The sequence below is a fragment of the Dermacentor albipictus genome, chromosome 3, assembly GCF_038994185.2.
Source record: "Dermacentor albipictus isolate Rhodes 1998 colony chromosome 3, USDA_Dalb.pri_finalv2, whole genome shotgun sequence".
NCBI lineage: Eukaryota > Metazoa > Arthropoda > Arachnida > Ixodida > Ixodidae > Dermacentor > Dermacentor albipictus.
In genome coordinates this window covers 112,679,955-112,704,465 of record NC_091823.1, presented here as the reverse complement: position 1 = coordinate 112,704,465, position 24,511 = coordinate 112,679,955, and the positions used below count along the sequence as shown (strand labels likewise).

General features: G+C 46.0%; 2 protein-coding genes across 2 annotated transcripts; one reads left to right on the top strand and one right to left on the bottom strand.

The window, feature by feature from the left end:
• Window positions 1–442: 442 nt before the first annotated feature.
• LOC135908484 (brain acid soluble protein 1 homolog) lies at window positions 443–3,502 on the bottom strand. The gene is made up of 4 exons (XM_065440282.1): window positions 3,345–3,502; window positions 1,868–1,955; window positions 1,462–1,561; window positions 443–1,091 (listed from the first exon to the last, which is right to left on the bottom strand). The coding sequence occupies exons 1-4, from the start codon at window positions 3,368–3,370 to the stop codon at window positions 907–909; spliced, it is 399 nt and encodes a 132-aa protein (XP_065296354.1). The 5' UTR covers window positions 3,371–3,502; the 3' UTR covers window positions 443–906.
• A 1,390-nt stretch (window positions 3,503–4,892) lies between these two features.
• LOC135908482 (glutamine amidotransferase-like class 1 domain-containing protein 1) lies at window positions 4,893–23,835 on the top strand. The gene is made up of 7 exons (XM_065440281.1): window positions 4,893–5,045; window positions 5,672–5,748; window positions 8,622–8,727; window positions 12,150–12,257; window positions 14,808–14,902; window positions 16,786–16,879; window positions 21,908–23,835. Exons 1-7 carry the CDS (start codon window positions 4,991–4,993, stop codon window positions 22,051–22,053), a joined length of 681 nt encoding a protein of 226 aa, XP_065296353.1. The 5' UTR covers window positions 4,893–4,990; the 3' UTR covers window positions 22,054–23,835.
• Window positions 23,836–24,511: the final 676 nt, after the last annotated feature.

The following is a 24,511-nucleotide window of genomic DNA, read 5'->3' as shown; positions in this document are numbered from 1 at the left end:
CAAGATTTTACCAGTGCACTTCCCATATTAATGTTTAACTTTAGCAAGCTTGCTGTTGAGTAAGTCAAACTTCTTGTAATTGACAAATCACAAGATTGTCACAATCACTTCAGAAAGACTAACAAATAAGTGGTGTGGGTCAATTTCTGCCTTCTTACATTTCAAGCTTTGTCACACTTTCAAGTTACACATTGCTGGGCATGCATAATATGACAAAGCACAATGACCACCACGCAAAAATTACATGAGCCATTTTATAAGTCAGCTCGAACCGGTGCCTTTACAAACACAGAAGTGTGAAATTTACAGCAGAGAACATTTCCTAGAGCTAAGGTATATACAGCCAAATTCCGTTCACTACACAAGGTTTCACTTCCACCGAACACACTCCACTCGCACATCGTACATCGCATTCACGCACCAAAAGCAGCACAGGCAAAGATTTGTGACGATGAGAAGAAAAATTTATTTTTTGAACCTGACAAACTGTACAACCAACTCTATATTAAGTTCTTTACAACAAATGACAGTATGTGTGGTGTGTCAGAAAAAAGAAACAAAAATGTGAACTTATCCAAAAACGAATTTTGACAGCACAAGGATAAAGGGCGCAGAGAAGAAATAGCAGAAAGAAAGAGAGGGGGATGGGAAAGATACCACTGGGTGGGGAAAATACACAATGCAGGGGATGTCTTTGTACATCAGTCCCAACATAAGTTAAAGCAGGAATATTGGTGCTGGTGTCAGCAATAGTAGTAGTAGTCTCGGGAACTGCTTGGTCCCCACGTACATGTGGTGAACGGGGATGGTGGTGGGATGAAGGAGGGGGAGCTTTTCCTCTTTCCGTCCTTATGTCTTTGCGCACTTGGTGGGGCGGGGGCGGCTGGGTGCTTGAAGATTGGCATCTCATGCCGCAGCCTCCTCTGTGGGTGCTTCCTTGGCAGCCTCTTCTTCCTTCTTGCTCTCCTCTACCTTCGCCTTCTTCTCGGGAGTGCCGCTGACCTCATCCTCCAGTTTGTGCTTCTCGGCCTTCTCTGTGGTGGCATCGGACTCCTCCTCGTCTTTCTCAGGGGCAGCAGCAGCAGCAGCTTCTGTGAAACGCAAGCAAGAGTAGTTGAGTGTGAAGCCCAAAGTGAGAAAGGAATTGAGTCCTACATCCCTGCCTTCATCAAACACATTGCTGCCTTTGCCAAACAATTGGGACACAATCTTAAAGCTGCAGATCAAGATGCCAGCTACAAACTTGTTTAATCATTTAAGTTTGTACAATTATTTGATCAAGGTAGTGCAGCTGTGCCTCAGACTTCAGGCTAAATCAAAGTCCATGACTTGCTACAACACTATATGGTCATTAAAAGGTCTTCACTGTTTTAGCCATGCATGGCAGCAACTAAAATAGCTGCTGGTATGGTAACATTTCATGCCATGGGTTGCATACAACTACTGAGCACGTGCACACACCTCCATTTGCCTTGGGGGCCTCCTCGGGAGCCTTCTCTGGCTCTTCCTTAGTTTCCTCTGCACTGTCGCCCTTCTCTTCAGCAGCAGGCTTGGTCTCCTCCTGAAACAAGCGGTCAGCATTATGGATGGATCCACGGCCAAAGCTTTTGCACTGTGACAGCAGCAGGGTTGCACAACCAACGAACAATACTTGGGCACTGGCAACTGTAACGGTTTGCATTGCAAATGAGGAAGAAAAGGATAAGCCTTTGAAATGTCACTGGTGACATTTTTCTATTGCAACAGCACTTGACTTCAACTGTAATAAAGTACCTACATGACCAGCATTAACGCGCACATTAACGTGACTCGCCAAAGCGTGGCGACAAGCTCCCTTACGGGCAAAACGTAACGAATCACTAATTACCGTTTTCGTCTCCGCCACCTTTTCCTTTACTGGCGACGCCTCGACGTCCTTCTTCACCTCCTCAGAAACCACCTCGGCTTGCTCGGTGCTGCAAGAAAAGGAACGTTATCGGATTTGTTTTTTCTATCTCCCTCCCTTAATCCCGTTAGGAGAACGTGCGGAATCTCACAAATGTGCTCGCTCTCAAGTGTCGGCGGCGCAGAGGAGTTTACGTGGAAAAGCAAAAAAGAACAGAGTCGGCGCGACGGGAAATCGCTCAGACTGCCCCGCTCAACACGGAGCGAGTAAACCAAACAGCGGCGAGACATCACACGATCGCGGCGGCACGACGCAACGTGTGCTTGCGCCGGCGGCATCAAGGCCAGACGCATAAGTTACGCCGGACTGCTATACCTAGCTAGCGAGCTGTCGCTCGGCGCCGTGCGCAATGCCGGACAAAAAAGGAAAAAAAAAAGGTTCTCTACTGACGCACGCAAGGCTTCGCTCCTCGTGCGCCGGCACGTGTATGCAGGCAAAAGCGGCCCCAGCAGACGACCAATATGGACCTCCGAAACGCCGCTACCGACCGCGCACGTTGCTTCCGCTACCGATTTACGGGGCCCACATCCTCCTCACCCTCGAAAGCAGGCAGAGTTGGCGCGCGCGCACGCTTTTCAAAATGGCAGGATAGAGCGAAGGCTACAGCAGAGAAAAAAGGGGGGGAGGAAGAAAAACAACAGAAAAAAAGCGACCCTAGCCCCGGTGTTCGACTTGGCGCCAAAACGCGGCAGCAGCGGTCGGCGAAACGCCGGCCGGCGAGGCCTAACGATCGCGCGCGCCGGTGCACGACGATGCAACGTCTCGCTCCGTAAAATGCCCCGTCACTAATGGCACCGCGGGCAGCTGTCGCGCGAAAAGGGCATTCCAAAACCTGTCCGCCGGTAACACATGCGTCGCAGCAGCTCTCCGCGGACGTCAGCGGCAGAAACAATGGGCCGCCGTTTGCAGCAGCCGTCTCGCTCTCGCTAAACCGGTGTGCACCCAGTGGCGCGTGGTCGTTACCTGGTGCGAGGCTCGAACGGCGCTCCACCGGGCCGCGCTAGGTTTTGCTGTACTATCGTTACTGGTCACGACCACGACGTAGCTTTCGCATCGGCCGGCCGCTAAAAGGGCCGGCGAAGTAGCTCCGCGGATTCTATCCCTCTCGCCTTTACCGCTCGGCCTGCCGCACAATGAAATAAGTGGGTCAAACGAAGCCAGCGCTACCGCAACGGCGCGTATTTACTGCCGCACGCAACTTACCTGAATTAACCGCAATTTTAAGTTAACGAAAGTGCCGGGAACAAGTTTGAAGAGCGGGAACTGACAAAGCACTTTGTCCCAGCATTAGGCCTAGCTGCCGGTCGCGCCGGTTCTACTGTGGACTCTGCTGTTTTTCTCGCATAAATGTCACAAAAACGCGATGATTAAGACTTTCCTCGACTTGAAATCAACTTACCTGGGCCTGGAGCGTGTGGCTGGCATTTTCTGGCTGAAGATGCGGAATAAATAATGCGAATAAACGAAGCACACTCAAACCAACGCGACGGAGCTACGCACACACACGTATCACACTGTCGTCACTTGAATGCTTCACAAAATGGCGGGACAATGCTTTTATACCTGAACTCACGTGGTCGATAGACTCCAATCAGCGACGAGCCGGTAACCTCGGCCGTCCAATCAGCGCTCGAAAGGCTTCGCGCCAAACGCTGCGCTATGAATTACCAGCGGTGAGGCCGGTGCGGAGGTTATGGGGGGGGTTTGTAGAAGAGCAAAAAAGAGAGTGAAAGCGGGACGGGATGCGGAACGCACGCGCACTCCCTCTTGCGATCCTTGCTCTCCTCCTCCACCCGAGCTGCGCTATGCCTCTTCACCGATGCCCTTGGGGCAGCGGAGCTTTTTTTTCCCAGTCTCTCTCACCTTATTCTTTCTCCCACTGTGCTGGTTTCTTGAAAGGCATTCCTCCTTTCTTAAGTTCTCCCTCCTTTTTCTCTTTTTCTGATACTTTCTTTCTTTTTTGCAACGCCAGCGTTCTTTTTTTGCTTTTTCTAGTTTCCCCCCCCCCCACTTTTTTCTGTCGCTCGCTCTCCCGTAAACTTTCATATCCTTTCGCTCTGTCGTGCGCCGCGCGCGCGCGCGCGCGCGTTTCTTGCGGAACAGGCACGACATGCGCGGAACATCTGCCGGTTCCTGTTGCTTGCGAAACTTTTTTAGCTGCTCTTGCTCTTTGCCTCCTCCCCTCCCGCAGCGCGCGGGGGCAGCGGTGAGATGTTCCCGCTGCTGTCTCGAACGTCACGTGGTCGATTCCCTTTCGCCTCGTCACCGGCGAACACTTTGCCTCTCGCTGTACGACACCTTTTTCACCTCTCCGCAAGCTTTCTTTCATGCTTTCTTTAGATCTGGAGTCGGTCGCGCCGCTTCCGTTTCGTAACTAGCCCCTTTTACACGAGTGGAAAACTACCGCCCGCCCACGTAACCAATCAACGTGTTCGCAGTGGAGTGTCGCGTTGCTGGCGCGAAATCGCGCGCTCCTTTGACTGCACTAAATAGAATGAGTCGACCTATTTTAAAATAGCGCAGCAGTAGATGTCACAGTCGCCGTTCATTAATAATGATTGTGCGATTGAAATTTGCGCAGCCATGGACACAAGCACGTGTGGGATAGGGTTCAATTATTTGCCTAGTCTACGCGTGAAGAATAGTGACGAATCCAATGCATTATTTAAGTTCATTTTTGCGCAGCGAGACGTATCCGAAATAGAGCCAATTGATAGAGCACACACATATCGTCGAACTGTAGCCTACTAGCGCTTGCGGGGAGAAAGATAATAGATCCACAAAATCTATTTGTCTAACGGTAAAAAAAAATTCTCATTGAAGTGGCATAGAATCTTTGCAGGGAACAGCTCCAGCATAATTTTTTTTGTCACATTTTGTTTCGTTTCGACAGCGGCTACTTTTGCGCCGCCACGCCGCCGTTGGCACTGCCGTCAACCCTGTGAGTGCATTGAACCCGCCGCCGCCAAGGGAGCCGCGCTTTGCGGTTTTTGCGGCGCGCATGTTACTGTTGACTCGTGGAAATACTATGAATCTGCCTGAACCATGTCCTCAGCACCTCGTTTAAGCTGCCTCATCGTCTTGAGCGGCTCTAAGGATGGTGAGTACGGACTCCCGCGACCGTGATCCGGGCGCATTTTTCGCGGCTTGACGTGTACGGCAGCGGCGGCCTACTTGAGCTAGACGGGGGGTAGACGACGATGCGTAAAAAGGGGGAGTGCGCTTTTCACTGCCTAGGCCTAAAGGAGCGCAGACGAATTCTCACAGTTCACCTTCGTTTCCTAGGACAACCGGTGCAGCTTTGTGTAGAGACGCTGTTGAAAACGTTTGCTTCGATTTCCCTGTCGCCTGCTCACAGCGACGGCCGGTGAAGGTGCATCGCCGGCGCTTTGAACTTTCGGCGTCTGCGATGAACTCCGCGTGAACTCGGAAGGCTCGGAATCCCGTCGTCCCATTTCCCACCAATGCGCGCGGCCGAATTGTTGGGACTGGTGCGAGGCTCGGCGCCTTTTCGCATTTGGTTGCGCGCGAGCTTTCTGCTGCGCATCAGAACTATTAATAAATGGAGCAAGTGCCAATCTCACGATGTTGTCGTCTGATAGTATATGCACGGTGCTAAGTTAGGGGTGCTTATCGCACACACGGCCCGAACGCTCGCATGCTACGCCGTTGTTGACAAGTGTTTATCCGTCGCTGAAGTATGCGTTTACGCCTTCGTTTTTGCAGGAAACTCGGCGCCATCGTTTATTCAAACGTTCACTCTACTGCACAGCACATTCACGGTCCAAATAGCCACGCCAGGGGTGAGTTGCGATAGCAAGCCGATAGTGCGCAACTGAACGCTGCGTCGCGCATCCAACTGGGTTCTGTTCTGTGTGTTGCGTATGTTGTGAAGTGCAGCGGGCAAACGACGATGGTGATGTTAATGGTGATGCATCTGTGCGCAGCAAAAATTGCTTGTTTTTTTTGCACAACGAGTCAAGCCGCGTGATTACGGTCGCGTCCCCGAACTTAAAATTTTTGCCTTCAAAACATGCGTCTGGTAACATTCTGAAAGAATGCGCAGAATTCTGTTGCGCATATATTGTCTAGGCCACTTTTCTTCATATGGGCACGACTGCTTACTTTCTGTCCGCTGCTTGGAATAAGATATTTATTTCTCATATGTACTCTTGATAATACAAGTCTGGCTATTTATGTGAACATTACCACCCACCGAGTGCCTGGTGCAAAGTCTATTCATCAGTATTGACCAACATAACTTGCCGTCTGCCATCGAAACAAACCAATTGTTGTAAACATAGTCTCCGAGCTTGTTTATCTACAGTTAATGAAGTCAAATATAAAATGAATCTTCTAGCATAATTGTCTAATTGGTTTTTCCCATTGTGTTGTTTTATTTGGTTATTTTAAGTTAAATGTAGCCATGGCATGACTGTGGTGCTAACTTGACACACTTCTTCATTTTTGTGCCTAGGAAACAGTCTTCCATGAGGTGTAGGTGTTACAAATACAAAGCTTTGCTATATTTGTGTAGCATTTAATGTTACTTTTTATGTTTCTATCTACTTTATAATATCATGCAAGCAGCCTTGTATGTGGCCGACCTCTTCTGCTACTACATACAAGAAAGACGGCAATATGTTGCTTTTAGCAACAATTGGCAGTGCCACACACATTAGAAAATTGTGTTGTGGCTGCAAAAGTGAAACATGCCCACTTGTTCTATTCCCCCTGTAACAGTACAGGGGGAATACTTGTTGTACTTGCACTTCCACTTGTTGCTTTTAGCAACAAGTGGCAGTGCCACACACATTAACAAATTGTGTTGTGGCTGCAAAAGTGAAACATGCCCACTTGTTCTATTCCCCCTGTAACAGTACGTTGCAGTCAGTTTCTTCAAACTAAGATTGCTGCCTGGCTGTGCCAGCACACAATTTAGTTCAAACTGAGTTGACATTAATGCCAACTTCTTTTTGTCAATTCACTTATGATCTCGTGTTAGATTTTGTGATGTATCGAGAAACAAGAAAACTTTTGTATGGTGAAATCTTGCCACAGACTAGGCAAACCATTGTGGCATTCTTTTGACTCTCGTTCATAGCATACCAAATAGGATTACTGCCATGAGGAGATCATGGAAGCTAAGTGATTCAACGCTTAAAAGACGTCAAGTTCAGCTTCCCACTTGCCCTTTTTTTCCCTTTTTTACTCATCTCATGTGCCGTCCCTCCTCCGTGCAATGATTACTTGCATTTGTTGAGAAGTGTTCAAGTAGGTGCATTGCTTTTGCTCAATACAGTTGGTCAGTGTATGTGGTGTTCCGCTGTTCATCACAAGAACACTTGTTCAATTCTTAGATGTGACAGCTGCATTTTGATGGAGGCAGAATGCACAAATGCTTGTGTGCCAAGCCTCGGATACATGTTAATGACGCCTAGGTGGCCAACATTAATGGAGATCTCCCCGCTAATGGCATCTTTTGTAGTTTCTTCCTTTATTTATTCATACCTCAAATACCCAATTTGGGGTTTTACATGAGGGGTGGTCATATTTAGGTCATATTTTCAATGAATGCCTTGAACTATGAATGACTGGAGTAGTGCACCGCTTCAGCAGGTAGATGATTCCATTCTTTAGCTGTTTGAATGAAGAAAGAGTTAACATGAGCGGTGGTGCGAGCTGGAACAGCCTTTGAATCGCTATGATGGTATTCACACTGCCTTGGATGCTAAGCCCAATCATTCAACTTTGCTACCATTTTTGTATCGTGGCAATAGATGTATGCATTGTTGGTTCTACATCAGCACTGTGTAGTCAGCCACAAGTGAAGAATGCGAGAGAGGATCCTCCCGAAAGGTGTGATGCACCTACCATCCAGGTCTGGACGCTTCGGGAAATAGTGCACCAATAGTTGCCATTGCCACAAAGAGGGCGAGTCTGAATTTTTCCAGCACAGTCGAACATGCCAAGGTCACTCATCACGCTCACAGGCAGCCAAAACTGTAAAGTGCGGGGACCAGAAAGGATCTTGTCCACGCTCTAAATGTTTGTAAACACTGTAAGGAAGAAGAGCAGCACAGTCAGCGGCGTCGTGAATGCATGGCTTGAGAGGGAGCACTCAGACTCGGACTCTGCATTGTCGTTGGGCCTCCTACCAGGGGCTGCTCATCTGGTGCAGTAAATGTTATTTTAACTGGAGCACTACAACATCTCTGACGTGCGTGTGCATGAGTTGAGAAGCACCATCCTCTTGTTTTCTGTTTGCTGCAGCTTCACTCGAGGCTGCAATAATTTGTGACTTAGACAGCTTTTTATTGTAGTAAGGGGCCTAGAACGACATGGAAAATACTAGGCAACTGTTGGACATGGTTGATGGCATGTCGTTAGTGGTAGGTGATGATCGGCAGCTATCTTGGATGTTGCAGAGGCCTGCAGTGAAAGGGAAGGGGTGTGCCCCCCCCCAACATCACGGATTGCTAAGTGATAGAGTGCCTCTGCACCTCCCACGAAATTGCAGAATCGTGCTCCGCCCTATCCCCAACAGAAAAATCCTCATGCCGCTCCTGGTGCGCACATGAGTAGCCTTTGCACCCTGCATAATGTTTTTGTTTTCATGCTGGGTTAGTAGCAAAGCTCAGTGATGTCAAAACAACCCACATTGTCTGCTTGGCAGGGGCGTCCTTTGGAGTTCGTTAACCAAGATGACCAAAGCCGACGCTGGCTGAATGACTTTCGCATGAAAGTCTTTGCAATCCCCATTGGACTTCACACTGTAGACCGTAAGTATGAAACCCACATTTTGTGTTCTCATTTGCCTTATTTGTGAAGACAATTAAGGTAGGTTGATTGGTAGTTGCACGTTTTTCTTTGTAAACATGCATAAAGATTTATTTATGCTGTGGTTGACAGCTTACACAGTTATATGTATGCCAGAATGTCAGCTTAAACACAAGTAGAAGTGCCCGCAGTGTCGGGCTGTAACACTTTAACCAAAGCGCATTCGGGACTTTTACTGCAGTTGTCAGTTGCATTCCACTAGTTGGCTGGCATGAATGTATTGAAAATGTTTCTTTTTCTCTTCTTTTGATCCTTCCACAAATGTCTTATTTATTGACTTTTGAATGTCATTGCCTTTTTGTACTAGTTGTGCATGCTTGTTAGTTCTAAGACGTCCCGTGGCTACATAGTACCGTCTAGACAAGAATCGTAAATTATCTGTATTTTTGACATAAAGCAATGCTGACGGGTGCTGCCTCTTGTGTGGTCCACTTTATGGTACAGTGGTGCTTCTAAGGGTGAAAATGTGTCCACCAACACATTATTCACGCGCAAAAGTAAGATGTACACCAGCACAAATTCAAACATGAACAAGAAAATATAATAGTCTTGTGAATTTTGCTATCTATGACATAATTTTACAAGCATAAATATTTTCCAAAATTTGATTTCCTACTCTTGGAAAAATTGGTTCTGTGAACAACTCACATGACCAGTTATTCCACTTGCGTGCCCCTTTGTCGACATGGATGTCTTGTGAAATTTTGCAACTGGAAATTATCCTGAAATTTCTGCATAGGATGGAATCACAGAGTTGAGATAAAGAAAACAGTAATTTACAGTGCTTGAGCGTTCAAGCACTGCAGGTTCGGTTATTGAACATGCTGTTAACCTATAATTCTGTATTCGAAAATAAGTGTTGTGAATATGAAACCTACACTGGCAAACATATAAATGGATGTTTTAGCATTTTTTATGTATGTTTTATTATCTGGAATAGGAATGTCTGAGGCAGAAGTCTCTGGCTACCGTAGCGCTACGGTAGCCGCAGACTTCACAGCTGCCAGCTGTGAAAAAGCAGCACTTTTTTTTTGCGACTTGTAAATGTGGCATTGAATTTGAAATTATATTTTTTATGCCAATTCCAGATCTAGGGCCAGATCTAGGTTCTCTGTAGGTCACCCATTATGAAGGGCTTGGTTTCAATATCATCAGACACACTGCATCGTTTTTACTCGAAAGTAGAAACACATTTTTTCTCATACCAGAACATTACGCTTCTTCTTTTTTTTTTTTTTTGCTCCAGAACGAAATGTAAAGGAAAAAATAATGGTATTCAGTTGAGACTTCCCACCTTTTCTGGAGTTCTTCACCAACGCATTGCCTGCACTTGTGGTACAACTATGTCACCTCATCTGTAAATACAAGCCATGTCCCTGTGATTTTAAATGTAGCAGCACCGTTGATATGCTTCTCGGTGTATTGGGCCTGAGGGAGGACTAGGTGTTGTGTTAATGCAGGAATATTTGCATCGCATCAGACACGTGGACTCTCCATACTGTGATGCGTGCAGTGTACCTGTACCTTGTCCCTCGTATGACCGCAAATGGCAGGCATTGGTTTCCTTGTTAGCACCAATTAACAACAGGCCATTCTGTGAAAAAACGTTGCTGGGCCATTGACCGCCACTTACCGGCCGCATCGATGAAGTGAGCCATCAAGGCTCTTTTAGAGGATTTAACGCAGGCCTAGATTCGAGGCTGTGAATGGGCCCTTCAGACACGAATGTGTGCATAATTGCATCCTACTGCCTGTCCTCATCATTAATCCTCGTCCTTCGTTTTTCTTCTCTTCTCTTTCCCACTGAATTGAGTAGCAGGCTTGGAGGACTCCCTGCGTTTCCTTGATATGTTCTCCTCTCTCTCCCTCAATAATGCTTTGCTTCACGTAGATTCCAGCATTGGTGTTGGATCTGCATTGGATTGGATTGTAAAACTTTATTTGTCCAACAAATGTAGGGAAGGCTTTAAGCCTTCCCACCTAGACGACGGCCAGGAGTCCTTGGACCCTAGCGGCGGTTTCGGCCAGTCGGACAGTTTTCAGTTGAATCTCCGGATCGGAGCTGCATAATTCTTTTGTAACTATGTGCGACCTGAAGAACAAACAAGCGTTATCTCTCGGTACAGCTTAGCAGCAGCATCCTGTTTTTGTGAAAAACATTAGTTTGTGCTGTTTTTCTGTAATTATTTTTCAGTTATGCAAATGAATCTGAACCAGTTTGAACATTATTTTGGTTCTGGAGTGGAACCAAAACGAAAACCGGGACGAAAAAAGTTTTGGTTCGACACTGTGTTAAACACACCTCTGCTACTGCATTGTGGCGACTGCTAAACTGCTGTGGTTCAGAAGGGGTTGGAAAGGAAAATTAATTTTTTTTTAATGCTTCCTATGCGGTGTGTATTGCTGAGTAGTTGCACAGGATAGTGTGATTCAGAGAGTGAAGCTTTTGACTTGCTTGAGCAAACACAGTTCTTATTTAGCTCATTATTTCATGACGTGGTGCTTTCAGTATGCCTTCAACAGGTTTGTTTACATGAAAACATGAGCGTGTCGAGTCGAAAGTCGAACTGACTAAGCCCGACCCAACCATGTTCACGTCTTGCCCAGCAGGTTGGGCGAGTCTACCCACCCCTTGCAATTGGGTTGACCGAACTCGCCTTGCCGCTAGCTCAGCCCTACCTGCTAGTGTTCAGGTACACGAGTCTGAGGACTTGTTTTCAACCCGACAAGCTGACTTGGTTATACTAGAACGCCAGCAAACTTGAAGAAGGGCGATAGAAAAAGTGGCTGTACGAGTTGTTAGTCCAGCCACCTTCCTGTCGCTTTGTCTAAGTCTGCTTCTATATCTTTTTCCCTTCAAGTTTCCTGGCATTTTTCCAGTATAACCATGTACCAACTAGCCCAACAAGCCACTCTTATGAAGCTAACTTGACCCACCTTTGTTGGGCTCACATAAACATAGAAAATGTGAAGTACTCGCACGGTCCAGAGATGGCAAGTCTAAGCCGTGGTGGTTGAACAGGCGCCTAAAGAAAGCTGTTCATAAGGACCACCTGCTGAGCTGTCATTGCATACTATTACACAAGTTGTAAAAGTCTTCACATTTTTTTTTCCCTTCACATGTGATGGGACCCTAGAGAACTGGCCTGCCCATGCAAGTCTGTGATGTCGGATGAGCAGCACAAATGGATGCTGCTTGGACTAGCGCACACTAGTGGGGGAGTGTGAGCTAATGGGGTTGATGTTCGCAGCAGGGTGAGGTTACCAGATTTGTGCTGTCTGGAAGTGTGCCTTAGGCCAAGGTTGCTCGCAAAGGTTTTAATGTTTCTGTCGAGAGGCTGAATGGGTGCCTGTTTCCGTGCAGCCAATCGGTACTCCTGCCTGATTCTGCCTCACAGTCCAGGAGCAGTCCATGACCTCTGCGAGAACAAAGACTTGGGTCACATCCTCAGGCATTTCATCCAAGAGAAAAGTGAGCACCTTCCTTTGGATTGGTGCTTGAACTTGAATGCCCAAAGAGGGGCAGCGGAAGCCACTTGAATGAGATTTATCCCCTTGTGTGTATCCCTTTGTCCCAATAGAAAGAACAGTGGAAATTGACTTCTGTCGGGGTGGATCGAGTTGAATAAGAATATGGTATCTCAGTTAGTGCTCTTATCACACACGGAAAGTTGGGTTGTGTTATTAGTGGCCAGTGATTAAACGGTTATATGCTTTGGCACTCCATGTTTCAGAGGTGGAAAAACATTAGTTCGTACAATTTCTATTGGTGTTAACCGTTGTTGGATAACTTGGCGCCTTTGCATAAAATGCATGAATGTCATTGAATAAGCACAGCAAATGGTGCACACATTTATGAGAAAATTAATAGACGTGGGCAAATATTCAAAGTTTCAAATACGAATTCAATATTAAACACTACCTTTTCGTATTCGGAAATGATCTATGGTATTCGGTATTTTCAAATCCTCAAGGCCAACTGAATATTTTACAACTTACTCCTTGTCTTGCTCTGTTCTCTGCCTGCTAAACAAATTATTGCAAATTATCAGAAGTGAAACAACGACAAATGTTTTGAAGCAGTGCAGATAAAAAATGAATAATGCAAACTTCATTTTCCTGATTGCGGCAAAAGCATACAAAATCGTAATTTTTGCTTGTAGTCTGCCTTTTAGTGTTTTTGAAGTTCTACTCATGCAGCAGTTTTATCTTTTACGCTACAACCAATGATGTTTTGCTTCCAACTAGCTTGTTTACTTGTGTTTGCGACAAAGGCCTTCAGCAGAGCTTCAATTTTTTTTACTTTTCCGCAACTCCAGATTTTTAAAATTTTTTTTCCGTAACTTTTTTCTACATTTTTGAAGAGCTAGTCATTCAGCAGCCATTTATTCCTGGGAGGCTTGCGTGTAATCAGGCTGTAAATATATTTAGAGCGCTTTGTGCAGCTTCTTTAATAACAATGAGCAATCCTATGTTTAAAATTGTTCCTTTGTCCATGATTGCGAATTGATCCTTTGTCCCCCAATAGTCGTGGTCGTGGGATCGAATCCCGGCCACGGCTGCCGCATTTCGATGGGGGTGAAATGTGAAACACTCGTGTACTTAGGTTTGGGTCCACGTTAAAGAACCCCAGGTGATCCAAATTTCCAGAGACCCCATTATGGTGTGCCTAAAAAAATAAATATTCCTGCTGTAAATACTACATGCGTATGTATTCGACTGTTCGATATTTTATTCAGTATTTGAGACTAACTACTTGTATTCGATTTGTATTTTTAAATGTTGATATTTGGCTACCTCTAACAATTAATTTAGCAACATTAGTCTTGTGTAATGTACTGAATGTTTTATATGTGATGCACACACTTCAGAGTAATACTATATAACTATATCATATAGTAAGAAGAAAACTTGTTTTGTACTCAGACCAATTGTAAACACACCCTTGCAGTAGGGAAATTAACACTGCTAAAGAAATGCAGAATATTTTTCTTTATCAGAGTCTCAGTTACTTAGCATTAGTGTGCTTTTTTTATTTTGCTCTGATCTTTAGAGGCCATGCAAGGACCTAGGAAGCAAGCTTGCTGAATTTTATTTTTTTATGTAGTAGACTCAGCAAAACTTTCTCTTGCTTCATCTTATCAGCGCATTCTGTGAGGGAACATGGGAACAAATTTCTGTTTTAATTAATCTCATGTGAGATTATATAGCAGTATTTTTATGTAATTGAGTGTCACCACTGTGATGCCCATGGAAGCAGTTTGTCAGAGCCTGTGGTAACATTATAAATATGACGTTGACTAAGACTTCTTACCTAATTTCAGGTTGGGCCAGTGATTTTCTCATGTTAAGGTAATGTGTCTGATATATTTAGAAACATTATCATTGTTGCACTGTTTTCATTGTTTGTGCTTGTTCCTAGGTATCTTGTGTTTGAGGCTGTTTTGGTAATGAATTGTGGCATAAGCCTTAGCACAAATGTCTTACTTGTTTAGGTAACCAAAGCTAACTACCTTGACATATACATAGGGTCCACCTGCTTGTGCATAAGTGCTGCGGGTGGCATGGTTTTAACCATACAAATACTGTGCTGAAGCCATCATGTTACCTGCCAACCATATTAAAGCTGTAAGCAGCCCTTTAGCTCCAGATTTTTGACGAAGTTGTGTAGTCGTTAACTGAATTGGCCAGCCTGTAGATCCTCTGGTAAGTGTAAAGCTAGCCTTCCCACAAGGCGCCAAACTAGTTGCAGCTTAGATGTGTCTCCTGTGATGATGCCATGCACATTTCACACTTTCTTTACATTTGAATGATGTCTGGTGGTACCCTAAATTTGGTGAATATGTGGAGTGGTGAACTAGGCTGGCAGATTGGTAAAAGGGTTTGTTACACACCCTCCCTTTGTGATCCGGGAAAAACAACCCAGTGTCCTTCATTTTATACTTGAGCCAGGAGATTGCCTGTTATTTTGGCTATATGCAAGAACATTGTGCAACCATCTGCTTCTTCTGCTCTTTGTCAGAACCAATCTGTGCCATTGGTATGGGAGTTGCCGGTCTCTTCTCTGCTATGGATGACTCCGATGTGTGGAGCTTCCGCCGATGCACTTTGACTGCAGTGAGTGCCATTTCGCCCTTGAGCATATGCCTCCAATGAACACTTATTCAGTCAAGCCATTTATCTCATTCGCATGTGCTAAATCCAATCCAAGTAAAATACATTGTAAAACGAATTAACATTGGTTTATTCCAGTAGTATGCGCCAAAGATATTTTGGTATACTGAAGGTGACATTCATCCATTGAATAGCCGTGTCTGTTAACTTGGCTGCAATGCCTTTCTGTTCTTCGTGATTACAGTCCCACTAATTGTACTTCATAAATGTGCACATGTACTCTCCGTCGACATTGTTCATAAGCACATGGTTAGTGGTAACCGAATCTGTTGGTGTTCCATAGCACCTCTGCAGCCTCCACGATCATGCTGTCATCTCTTCACATACTTTCAGTATAGAATGTTAGTTTCTGTTTACTTCTCTGTACTATTCTCTTGTGTGACGAAAGCAGAACTGGTGCCGTCTATAGACCTTTCTTTCAGTGCGAGAGAACACCCCTTTTCGGTTTGACGCGCACTAGTATAGGCATACATGCTGCTGCTGTCACCTGTGATTTCGAGTAGGTACCCAAGCGAGTTTTCAGCACACAGACCAGCAGCGGCGTAGCCAGGAATTTTCTTTTGGGGGAAACACGCACTTGACCGAGTAGAGGGCTGGCCATGTGGCATCCCCTCCTTGCTTAACCCCTGCAGACAAGGCACAGAGTTTTTTTGGGCACATGTTGCAGCCTTGTGACTGAACATGTTTTCACCCGTGAATGAAAGGAATGCCTGCGTAGCAGAATAGAATACTTTGCTACAGAATGTGTTACAGACTACAGAGTTGCATCCAAGCGTGTGGAAAGCTGAAAGACTGCAATCCTGCGCCTTGTTTGCACGGCGTGCGTTGCCGCGTAAGCAGTGCATGTGGTGGCTGGCAAGGACACACCCATTCTTCTTGTTTATTACATAACGAGGGTCTCGAATCCTGTAACATTGATGCCTTCAGGTAGCATGTGTGGATTTATTGACCTGCTGCCTTCACCCAAAAAGATCACGTTCTCGCTACACCTGTGGCCGAAGTGATGTTCCATGTCCGCCACCAAGGTCTGCGAGTGGTGGCGCTGGCTAACACTCCCAGGGTTCTACAAGGAAATATAAATACCCAAGAAAGTGGATGGGGAAATGGCGCTGCGGTAGCTCAATTGGTAGAGTATCGCACGCGAAATGCGATGGTTGTGGGATCGTTCCTCACCTGCGGCAAGTTGTTTCTTTATCCACTTTCATTTCCATTAATTTATCGTTTCTTTAATTCATTTATTAAGCACAAGTTATTTCCCCAGTGTTGTCCTTGGTGTCAGTGTTTGTTGGCTTCTTATGATAGAACTCTGGTAATGACACTTTAGACGAGCGGTGGGGGGTTGGTATGGTGGCCAGAGCATTTCACTGGAGCAACAGGCATCCTGCCCAGTGGGTTAGACAGTGTCCATCGGAAGTGGTAATCCCTAAGAGTTGACAGAGAACACTGGAGCAATTTATACTATGATCTTGGTCCTTCCCTTTTTTTGAATAATTTAACTTTTCAAATACGCAATTTTTTTAAAAATGTGGGGTATAGCAAGATGGGCAGAACAGCAACGTAGAAGAGATGCCTGTCTTGGTTAATTGTTAAATGTAGGTAGTATGCCAAAAGTAATCCATTTTCCACAGAAAAGCCTGTTCTCATTGATGGATTGCAATTTGATTTTAACACTGTTGGTCAGTTTGCTAACTCTTTCACATGCTTGCATACTCGCACACGTACTTGGTGCAACAACTTAGTTCTCGGCAAACTATTATGCCATGTGGTGTTGCACAGCCCTTGTTTGCAGCAGCTGGTGCAGTTTGCTCTTTGGTGTGCACATGCAGGTCTCTGTATTTGAGCTTGCCCGGAGCCCCGACTTTGCCAGCCTTCCCGTGATCCCCGAGGATGTCATCAAGGATCGAGGGGCACTGTACAGCTGTGAGTAGCTCGCATGGCCTTAAATTCTGTACACTGTGTGTGTTTGTGTCAGGAAGACTAGCCTTGTTGTACCAGTTGTGCCTGAATTAAAAATTTAATATGTGCATTACGGTTATATAAGTGAGAACATTTGTTTTTCTTTTCAGTAGCCACATGTGCACACAGACTGGTTAAACTGTATGCATCAATGTTTCAAATGTAACTTAGACAAAACATGTGAAAAACTTATTTGCCCATGAACAGAGGCTGAAATGAAGTGTTAATTTCCTTTTCCCTTCAGAATGAAAGAAGAAAGGAAATTGCTAAAGGGCCTCTCACCAGGTCTGGCCATATTGAGCTGACAAGCGCAGATCATACAATGCACGCTAAGAAGCGTGTTTGCAAAGAATTGCATCGCTATGTGCCGCGGACAGGTCTGAAATTTCAATCCGAATGCCGTTTTCCCTTTCCCTCAAGGCAACTGCACTCCAAGCCGGACGGTGCCGTTCTCGTGTCCCTGCACCTATGTACTCATGTCCGCAGAGCGATGTCGCTCGTGGTGACATGTGACTTCGACAATTAGTCAAGGCAACGTCTGTTATTTGTGTAATCTGTTGCTTGAATTGACGAAGTGAAGTTTAGAGAAATAATAACACACAGATGGAATGTCTGCGTGTTTTTTCTTTTGCTTCATACTGAAGCAAGAGGATGTACTTGTGCTTCGTCTGCTTGTTCCCATGGTTGTGCAGTCACATGCGCAGGTACCGAAACTATGCCATTTTCCACTGTGTTCCAGCGCACGATCATGCTCTGCGATCTGCTCTTTCTGCCTCAGTATTCGTGTAGCACTAAATTATACTGCTAGTCATGTGTCCTTGAGCACAGCATGCAAAATCGGGCGCTCCGTGAAACGCGACGTTACAACAGCTCGCGCGCAACGCCGTCAGCGGAAGTGTGCAGCACCGAAAAGAAAAAGTTTGGAGAAAGGAAACATGAAGGTGGGGCCCGTGACGTATGCGTCACGTGATCCTCGAGTTCCGTTATGGGAAAACGCAGGGAAGGAATTACGCTTGTGGAGGCTAGATGAGGCTAGTGGAGAGTCTTGCTATGCAGTGGAGCTCGCCTTGTGAAATCATGGGTTCAGGGCACTGAAATAGTTCTACCTCGGCTATTAATGAGCCGATTTGAATTTTTTTCCCCGTAGAACGCTCCCTACAGGACACATAACAACTTCCAGTGTATAACCAAAATTTGCTATGGGGCCTAGAGAGGGGCCCTTTAACTGTTTCCAGATCATCTGTTTGTCGCAATATATTTCATTTGGGCACTGACTGCATTTAGCCTGTGAAAATTTAAGTTTTTAATTCATAAATACAGTGGAATCATGATTATATGAGTTTGAGAAGACCACACAATACCGTTATGTAATGCGGGCGTCGTATAATCGAAAAACTAAGAATATAGGCAGTGACGCTCAGTCTTGCCCAAAAAACGGGTACAGATCACCTGTATACATCCACAGCACGAACCTGCACTGCTCCAAGGAAGATAGGTTAAATAAATAAACAAAGAAGACTCAAGCATTCAATTGAAGAAGGTGTGAGTGAATCTTTATTCTCACCTTAAAAAAAAAAAAAGATCGGTGATCTTTTTCCGGATGTTTGCCCAGCTGTGATGCAGCAGCTTCCTCTCGAGAGCTGCAGCATCTGGCAGCTTGTTGTCGATGCTACGGAACACATTTGTGTAAGTCGGAACGGACGGACAATTTGGAAAGAAGTTCTCTTCACTTGGTGTCATTGTCTGAGGTGGAGACAGCTTTCTTTGGGCGGTATTCTTGGGCAAACTCTTTCATAGACAGTTTCACTTTCGCGAAATTTTGCTTGACTCGGTTCCGAAAGTGTCCGCAACAAGCGTCACGAGCTGAGTCCCGCGAAAGCGAAACTGTCTCTGTAAGTGATCACACGAGATCACGTTACCGTCGAGCTTGTTTGAGAGTAAGTACTTCTTAAGAGGCCGCATGAGCATTTCATTCGGGGACGGTACCAAACCACTACCAGGTGCACAGAAGCCTTCCGACAAGCCTCACATTTAAAGAGGGCCTCCTGCTGGTCCTGCCAACCGTGAATTGTTGACATCGAGCCTCCAAGCCATGGCGGAGTTTCCATCCTTCAGGGCCATCAAAATTGCTCGTCTCTCGAAGCAGGCGTCATATCAAATGCTCTACGTTGCCATAATGTCACGAATAAGCGAAGTTGAAACGCAAAAGACCACAAGGTACTGCAGCACCGTAACCCCAACCTAAGTACAGTGAAAATGGCGTTAATTCCTACAAAAAACAAGTTTCGAATGTGGCCAACTTGTCTATGGATTGGATTGAGACGTAAAGGTGCAGATTGCCACTGTAATGCTAAGAACTGCGAAATTTAGAATATTTGTTCTATATTTGTAAATTTTGCCATTATTCAAATGTAATGTGAGGTTCGAATTCAAGCATAGAAAATAATTAAAAAACTTGTGTTACGATTGAGTAAATACGGTATTGCACACCCTTTATCAGCTGGTTACAGTGTGCTCACGTGCCAGCCTGCATCTGTTTTGGGCTTTTCCTTTTTCTTGGACAGTACCAGATGGGCATTGTATGAGGCGGGGTCAGCGTAAAATTGTCGCATAATCAAGGTTTTTAATACATTATCTTTATAGGGGTTTTACCTGGACCAAACCAATTTGACGTAAAATGTGGTTTGTTGCATCACCGCAGGACGTTGTGATGCAAGGTTTGTGTACTCAACGGTTTTAACGATTCTCTTAGGCGGAGCCTCCGAGAACCCAATTGAGGACAAAGCCGTTGGTTTCGAAAACACACACAAACTTTTAATGAAACTAAATAGAGGCTAGAAATAAATAGAAGAAAATAGAAAAACATAAAAGAAACACTCAAATAGACATCACGGCAGTAATAGACACACTTGGGGCTAGTATAAAGTTAACTAGTGCGTGAGTCCGGGCTTGCCACGACGGCAGGGACGCATAAGTCTCGACGCGGAGACGTGGCGGCAAGTTGACGAAAGGAGTTGCGCCGGTCTCAACAAAGGTCGGGGTGTGGGATGGTTGACTGGGCGACTGGAGCACGCCAGCTCTAGCTTGGATAGGTAAAGCAGGCGGCTTGGCAGCACGAGCAGACCGTGGCGGCGTTCTGGCCGGGCAGCTGGGTGTAGATCTCGGGCCCATAGCCCTACTGCTCTCGTCCTGCCCGCGGGCACAGAAGCTCGAACGCCAGCCTCGGGCAGCAGGTGGCAGACTGAAGGGGGCGGCATTCTGGCCGGGCAGCTGGCGTAGAACTCGGGCCTGAAGCCCGACTGGTATTGTCCTGCCCACGGGCGCAGAAGTTCACCGGCCTTGAGCAGCTGGCGGCACGCTCGGGTAGATGGGCGACGCACAGAAACGGGCTGGCAGGAGGCCCTGGTTGGGTGAAGGCCTGGTGGCTTGGGTCCGGAACCCGACGGTCCGTCTTCAACTCCCGGTCCGGTGGTTGACCTCCTCCTGGCGTCGCTTCCTGGAACTCTCCCGGCGTCTCCCCTGCGTCTCCCCGCGCACCACGCTTTTTCTTCTCTCTGGCCGATTAGGCATTCTCCGATTGGCTGCCTGACGCCCCGTGGTCTTTCCTAATTGGTTGGCTTTTCTTCTTTTAGTTGCTTTTCTTGTGCCGTGCGTTCACGTGCCAAATGCTCTTCGGCGTCGTCGTTTTCCTCCTTCCAGCACGCACGCACTCCTTGTCGTCTACTCCTGTCCATCCCGTTCACCGCACCATGTCGCGCACCACACATCACAGACGTATAATCGAGGTTCCACTGTAGAGCTTTGCGAATGCGATCTGCAGCAACACCAGAAGTACTGGCTTAGCTGTGGCTTTCGTAGTTCATTGCGAGTTAGGTACGCTAAAGGCAAATATTAAGCCTAACTAAAGTAACAGATTAGTCCTAGAAATCTCCCAGCATCTGTTTTGCATCAAGTTGGCAAGATAATTGCATTTGAAAGCTGCAGATTGCCTGAGGAAATGGGTGATGATACGTCAGCCACACGTCATTTCATCACAGGAATCTTGTATTGTGCCATAAATCTTGAAGGTCTTGGTTTGCCAGGCACTATCATTTCACATGAGGCAGAGAGTTGGCTGCAAAGCTTGGGTGCCAGAGTCTTGCAAGTACTGCCGACAGAGGGGTCAAAGTTATTAGAACTGAGAGTATCTTAAATGTTGAAATGCAATTTAAATAACATTTCTGTCTGACTGCTGTTCATCATTTATGAATGGGACATAAGATATCGCAAGGCGTTGGTTTCATATTTTCACAGCTGTGGTATTTCCAGATCTGTCTCATGTTAACTTCATGTTTTCACGAAAGCTCTGTTCTCAATGAAAGTAGTGCTTGGGACATTTTGGAGCCTTGATCTATCAAATGTGCTCCACTTGGTTGTCACTCATAGCATAGAACTTTAGCACATCGGGGTGCTCATTTATGCAAATTGTCTGTTTCTTGTTTATATCCATGTTTCTTTCATTGTTCTCGTGATTTGTGTCTATTCTGTGCTGTTTGTCTGACATAGATTTACCATACTGTTACAACTTGATTGTTATGCTACAGATTTGACCGGAAACAAGCTCTGCATGTGCTAGCTAAACCACACCATTCTTGCAGGTAGCGTGGGTTATCTAGTTTGCTTGAAGCTCGTAGCAGTAATGGCAAAGTGGTAGCGGTACAATTGAATGTCGGCATAGAAAATGTGCACATAACAAGCTATTGGATATACTGAAGTAAATGTAAAATGTTTCTCGCCGATATAAGTATTTAACGAATGCATGCTTATGACGAATATTCAGTATAACAAAGGTATTTTTGCCTCGTATGTGAATGGTTCAACTGTAAGTGAAAATGCTGTAGTGCCTACTACAATGTTTACTACTACTTCTGCTATTTTCACTCACTAATTTTTAAGCTGTTGTGTTTTGGAAGAAGGCCCCTTGGCTTAGACTCAATTCCGGCTTGTTTCCAGCGAGTGACCCTGATGAAGTGCACGTGGTGGTAGACCGGCACCTGGTGACTGGCCAGAACGAGCAGTCCACACTGACCGCAGTGCAGAACCTGGTGCTGCTGTGCAACCAGAAGCAGGCGGCCACACGCAAGGAACGGCATCAATGAAGCCTCTTGTTGTACCTACTCTACATCTCTTACCTCGTGCATCTGAAAAATCCTTCTTATCCCGTGATTTCTGTACAGTTGCCCAGCATTTGAGTCAGTGTGATTGTCCGGTGAGGTCCATACGGTGACTATGTAGAGGGGAGGGGGTAGGGCAAGGACCAGGAATTTTGTCTTTAATGGATCACATGTCTTTTGCTGGGTATAGCTATGTGTGAGCTATAAATTGAGTTAAGTGGATGGGTCATATGGACAGTTGCTTCTTGACATACTCACATTGGGCCCGTTCTCACTGCAGAAGCAGTGGATTATGTACGGGTGTTAAAACTTAACTGCAAACGCCTTAATCTTGCTGCACGAAAGAACGTGAAGGAACAGGACGAGAGGATGACAGGCATAAGCTGTTGTTTAGCCCTGTGGTTGCTGTTATTTCATCTATTTTGTCTTTTCTCTTTCTTTCTGGTGCCGCAAACAGTACTATGTGCTAGGATACACTAAAGTGCTTGGAATGCATGATTCACAACCTAATTACATGTTAGGGTACCCAAGAGCATCCAGTGGGGGTACCCTTGTGGACAACCCCCGTGGATGCCCTTGTGGGTGTGTCTGCTGTCTCACTAGCTCCCTGTGGTACAGTGAAGGCACAGGAATCGTGCGGGGTAGTCAATGACGAGAGCCAGTTGCTGACGACGGCATTAGCAACGCACAATGATCGAGCCACTCCTTCTTTAGAACAGGAAGTGAGTGAGTGAGTGAAATAACTTTATTAGGTCCAGAGAAGACGCAGGGGAGACCTAGCGCCACCCGGCTAGTCCCATGTAGGGACACCAAGCCGAGCTTGACGGCCTGATCGCGGGAAGTCTGGACGGCCAGGGTTTGGTCGTTGAGTTCGGGGCTGCCCAAGAGCGCAGCCCACCTATCCTCGCTGAAGGAGGAGCTGATGACTTCACAGTCCCACAGCACATGATCCAATGTTGCCCTTAGTCCACAGGCAGGGCAGTCTGCACTGGGATACTTTTCAGGGTATATTGTATGAGGAACTCCAAGGTTAGGATACGCATGGGCTTGTAAAAGTCGAAGGGCCACCGCCCGTGCCCTGCATAAGGCGGAGCCTCGTGCGCGCCCTCGTTTGGGTTAGGGTTAGAACAGGAAGGAGTGGCTCGCCCATTGTGCGCTGCTAATCCTTTCGTGAAGCTTCAGTTCAGTTGGCGTTATGCCAGAGATTGGAGCCAGGCAATGGAGGAACCCTTTTTCCGAGTCTCTATTCTGGTTGGCTGGCGCAACAACAAAGTACTGTATGGTCCTAGGCACCCTTGTTCACAATAGTACACCGAGAGTAGTGCGTCCACATAGCTGAATGCAGTTACCAAATAGAAATTTTATCCGGGCTTTTAATTGCTGCCCGCTATTCAGGTCTGGGCAACCCTTAGACCACACTTCTCTTGGGGTCGTAAGCGTGTAAGCTATGTTCTCCTTGTGGTCCCCTCTTTCTGTTTAGAAAGCAAATGCTACCTCCTGCTTGTGTCTCCTTGTAATTTCCCTGCATTCTGTAGACCCTGTTGTCTCTGTGCTTCCCACTGTTTGTACATGCAAAGTGCACTAATATATTTTTTTACAACTCTACCCCTCCCATTTGTTTGCTGGCTTGTTTACATGTAGGAATAACTCGGTTGCAGTTCTTCGGTGCCTGTCCTGTCTTTAAAGCGTTGCTGCAGCTGCTTGCATTGATTGCATCGCGATGAATCAAAGCAGAGAATTAAAGAGAATGTCATGAAGTGCCCTGTACCTGTGTACCAAGTGTCTTGCAAAAAAGAAAGTTGAGGAAATAACCAACAAAGGTGTGCTTGGTTGTGCTGGCTTAAGTAGTTACATGCAGGGAGACGTCTATTTGGTTCTCGTTGCTGCTGAAGGTGGCTTGCAGGCTGCTTGAAGAACTTCCAATTTGTTGTTAGTGCAAGCACAATGGCACGGACATGAAAAGCACACAAGGCAACATACAGATAGTACTTTGTGCAGTCTCATGTGCCTTCTATGGCCGTGTGATTCTGCCTACGTTAATACAAATTAGTAGGTGACCTACCAAAAAGCACACGTAGCTACCCTCATCGATTGCTTGAAGAAAATTTTGTTGCTTATGAAGCTGGGAAACATTTACACGGCTACAAATTGTAACAATGGCCTGTATGACTGCAGCCATCTAAGCAAAGTGTCAGTACACTGCTCTGCGCATGAAATTAATGAGTATGCCTTAGATGTTCCAAATGGTAAGAGCAGGTTAACCTATTTGCTGCAGCTGCTGGTTTCTTTAGCTCTGAAAAAGGAAAAAAAAGAAAGATTAGCGGCTACTCGCAGCACATGTGCAAAAATACTGGGCACTGTTTGTACAAAGGGGCCCTTGAACACTTTTCAAGCCACCATCTTTATGTTGCAGGCTGCATAGGCTGACGACTAGAGATGTCTT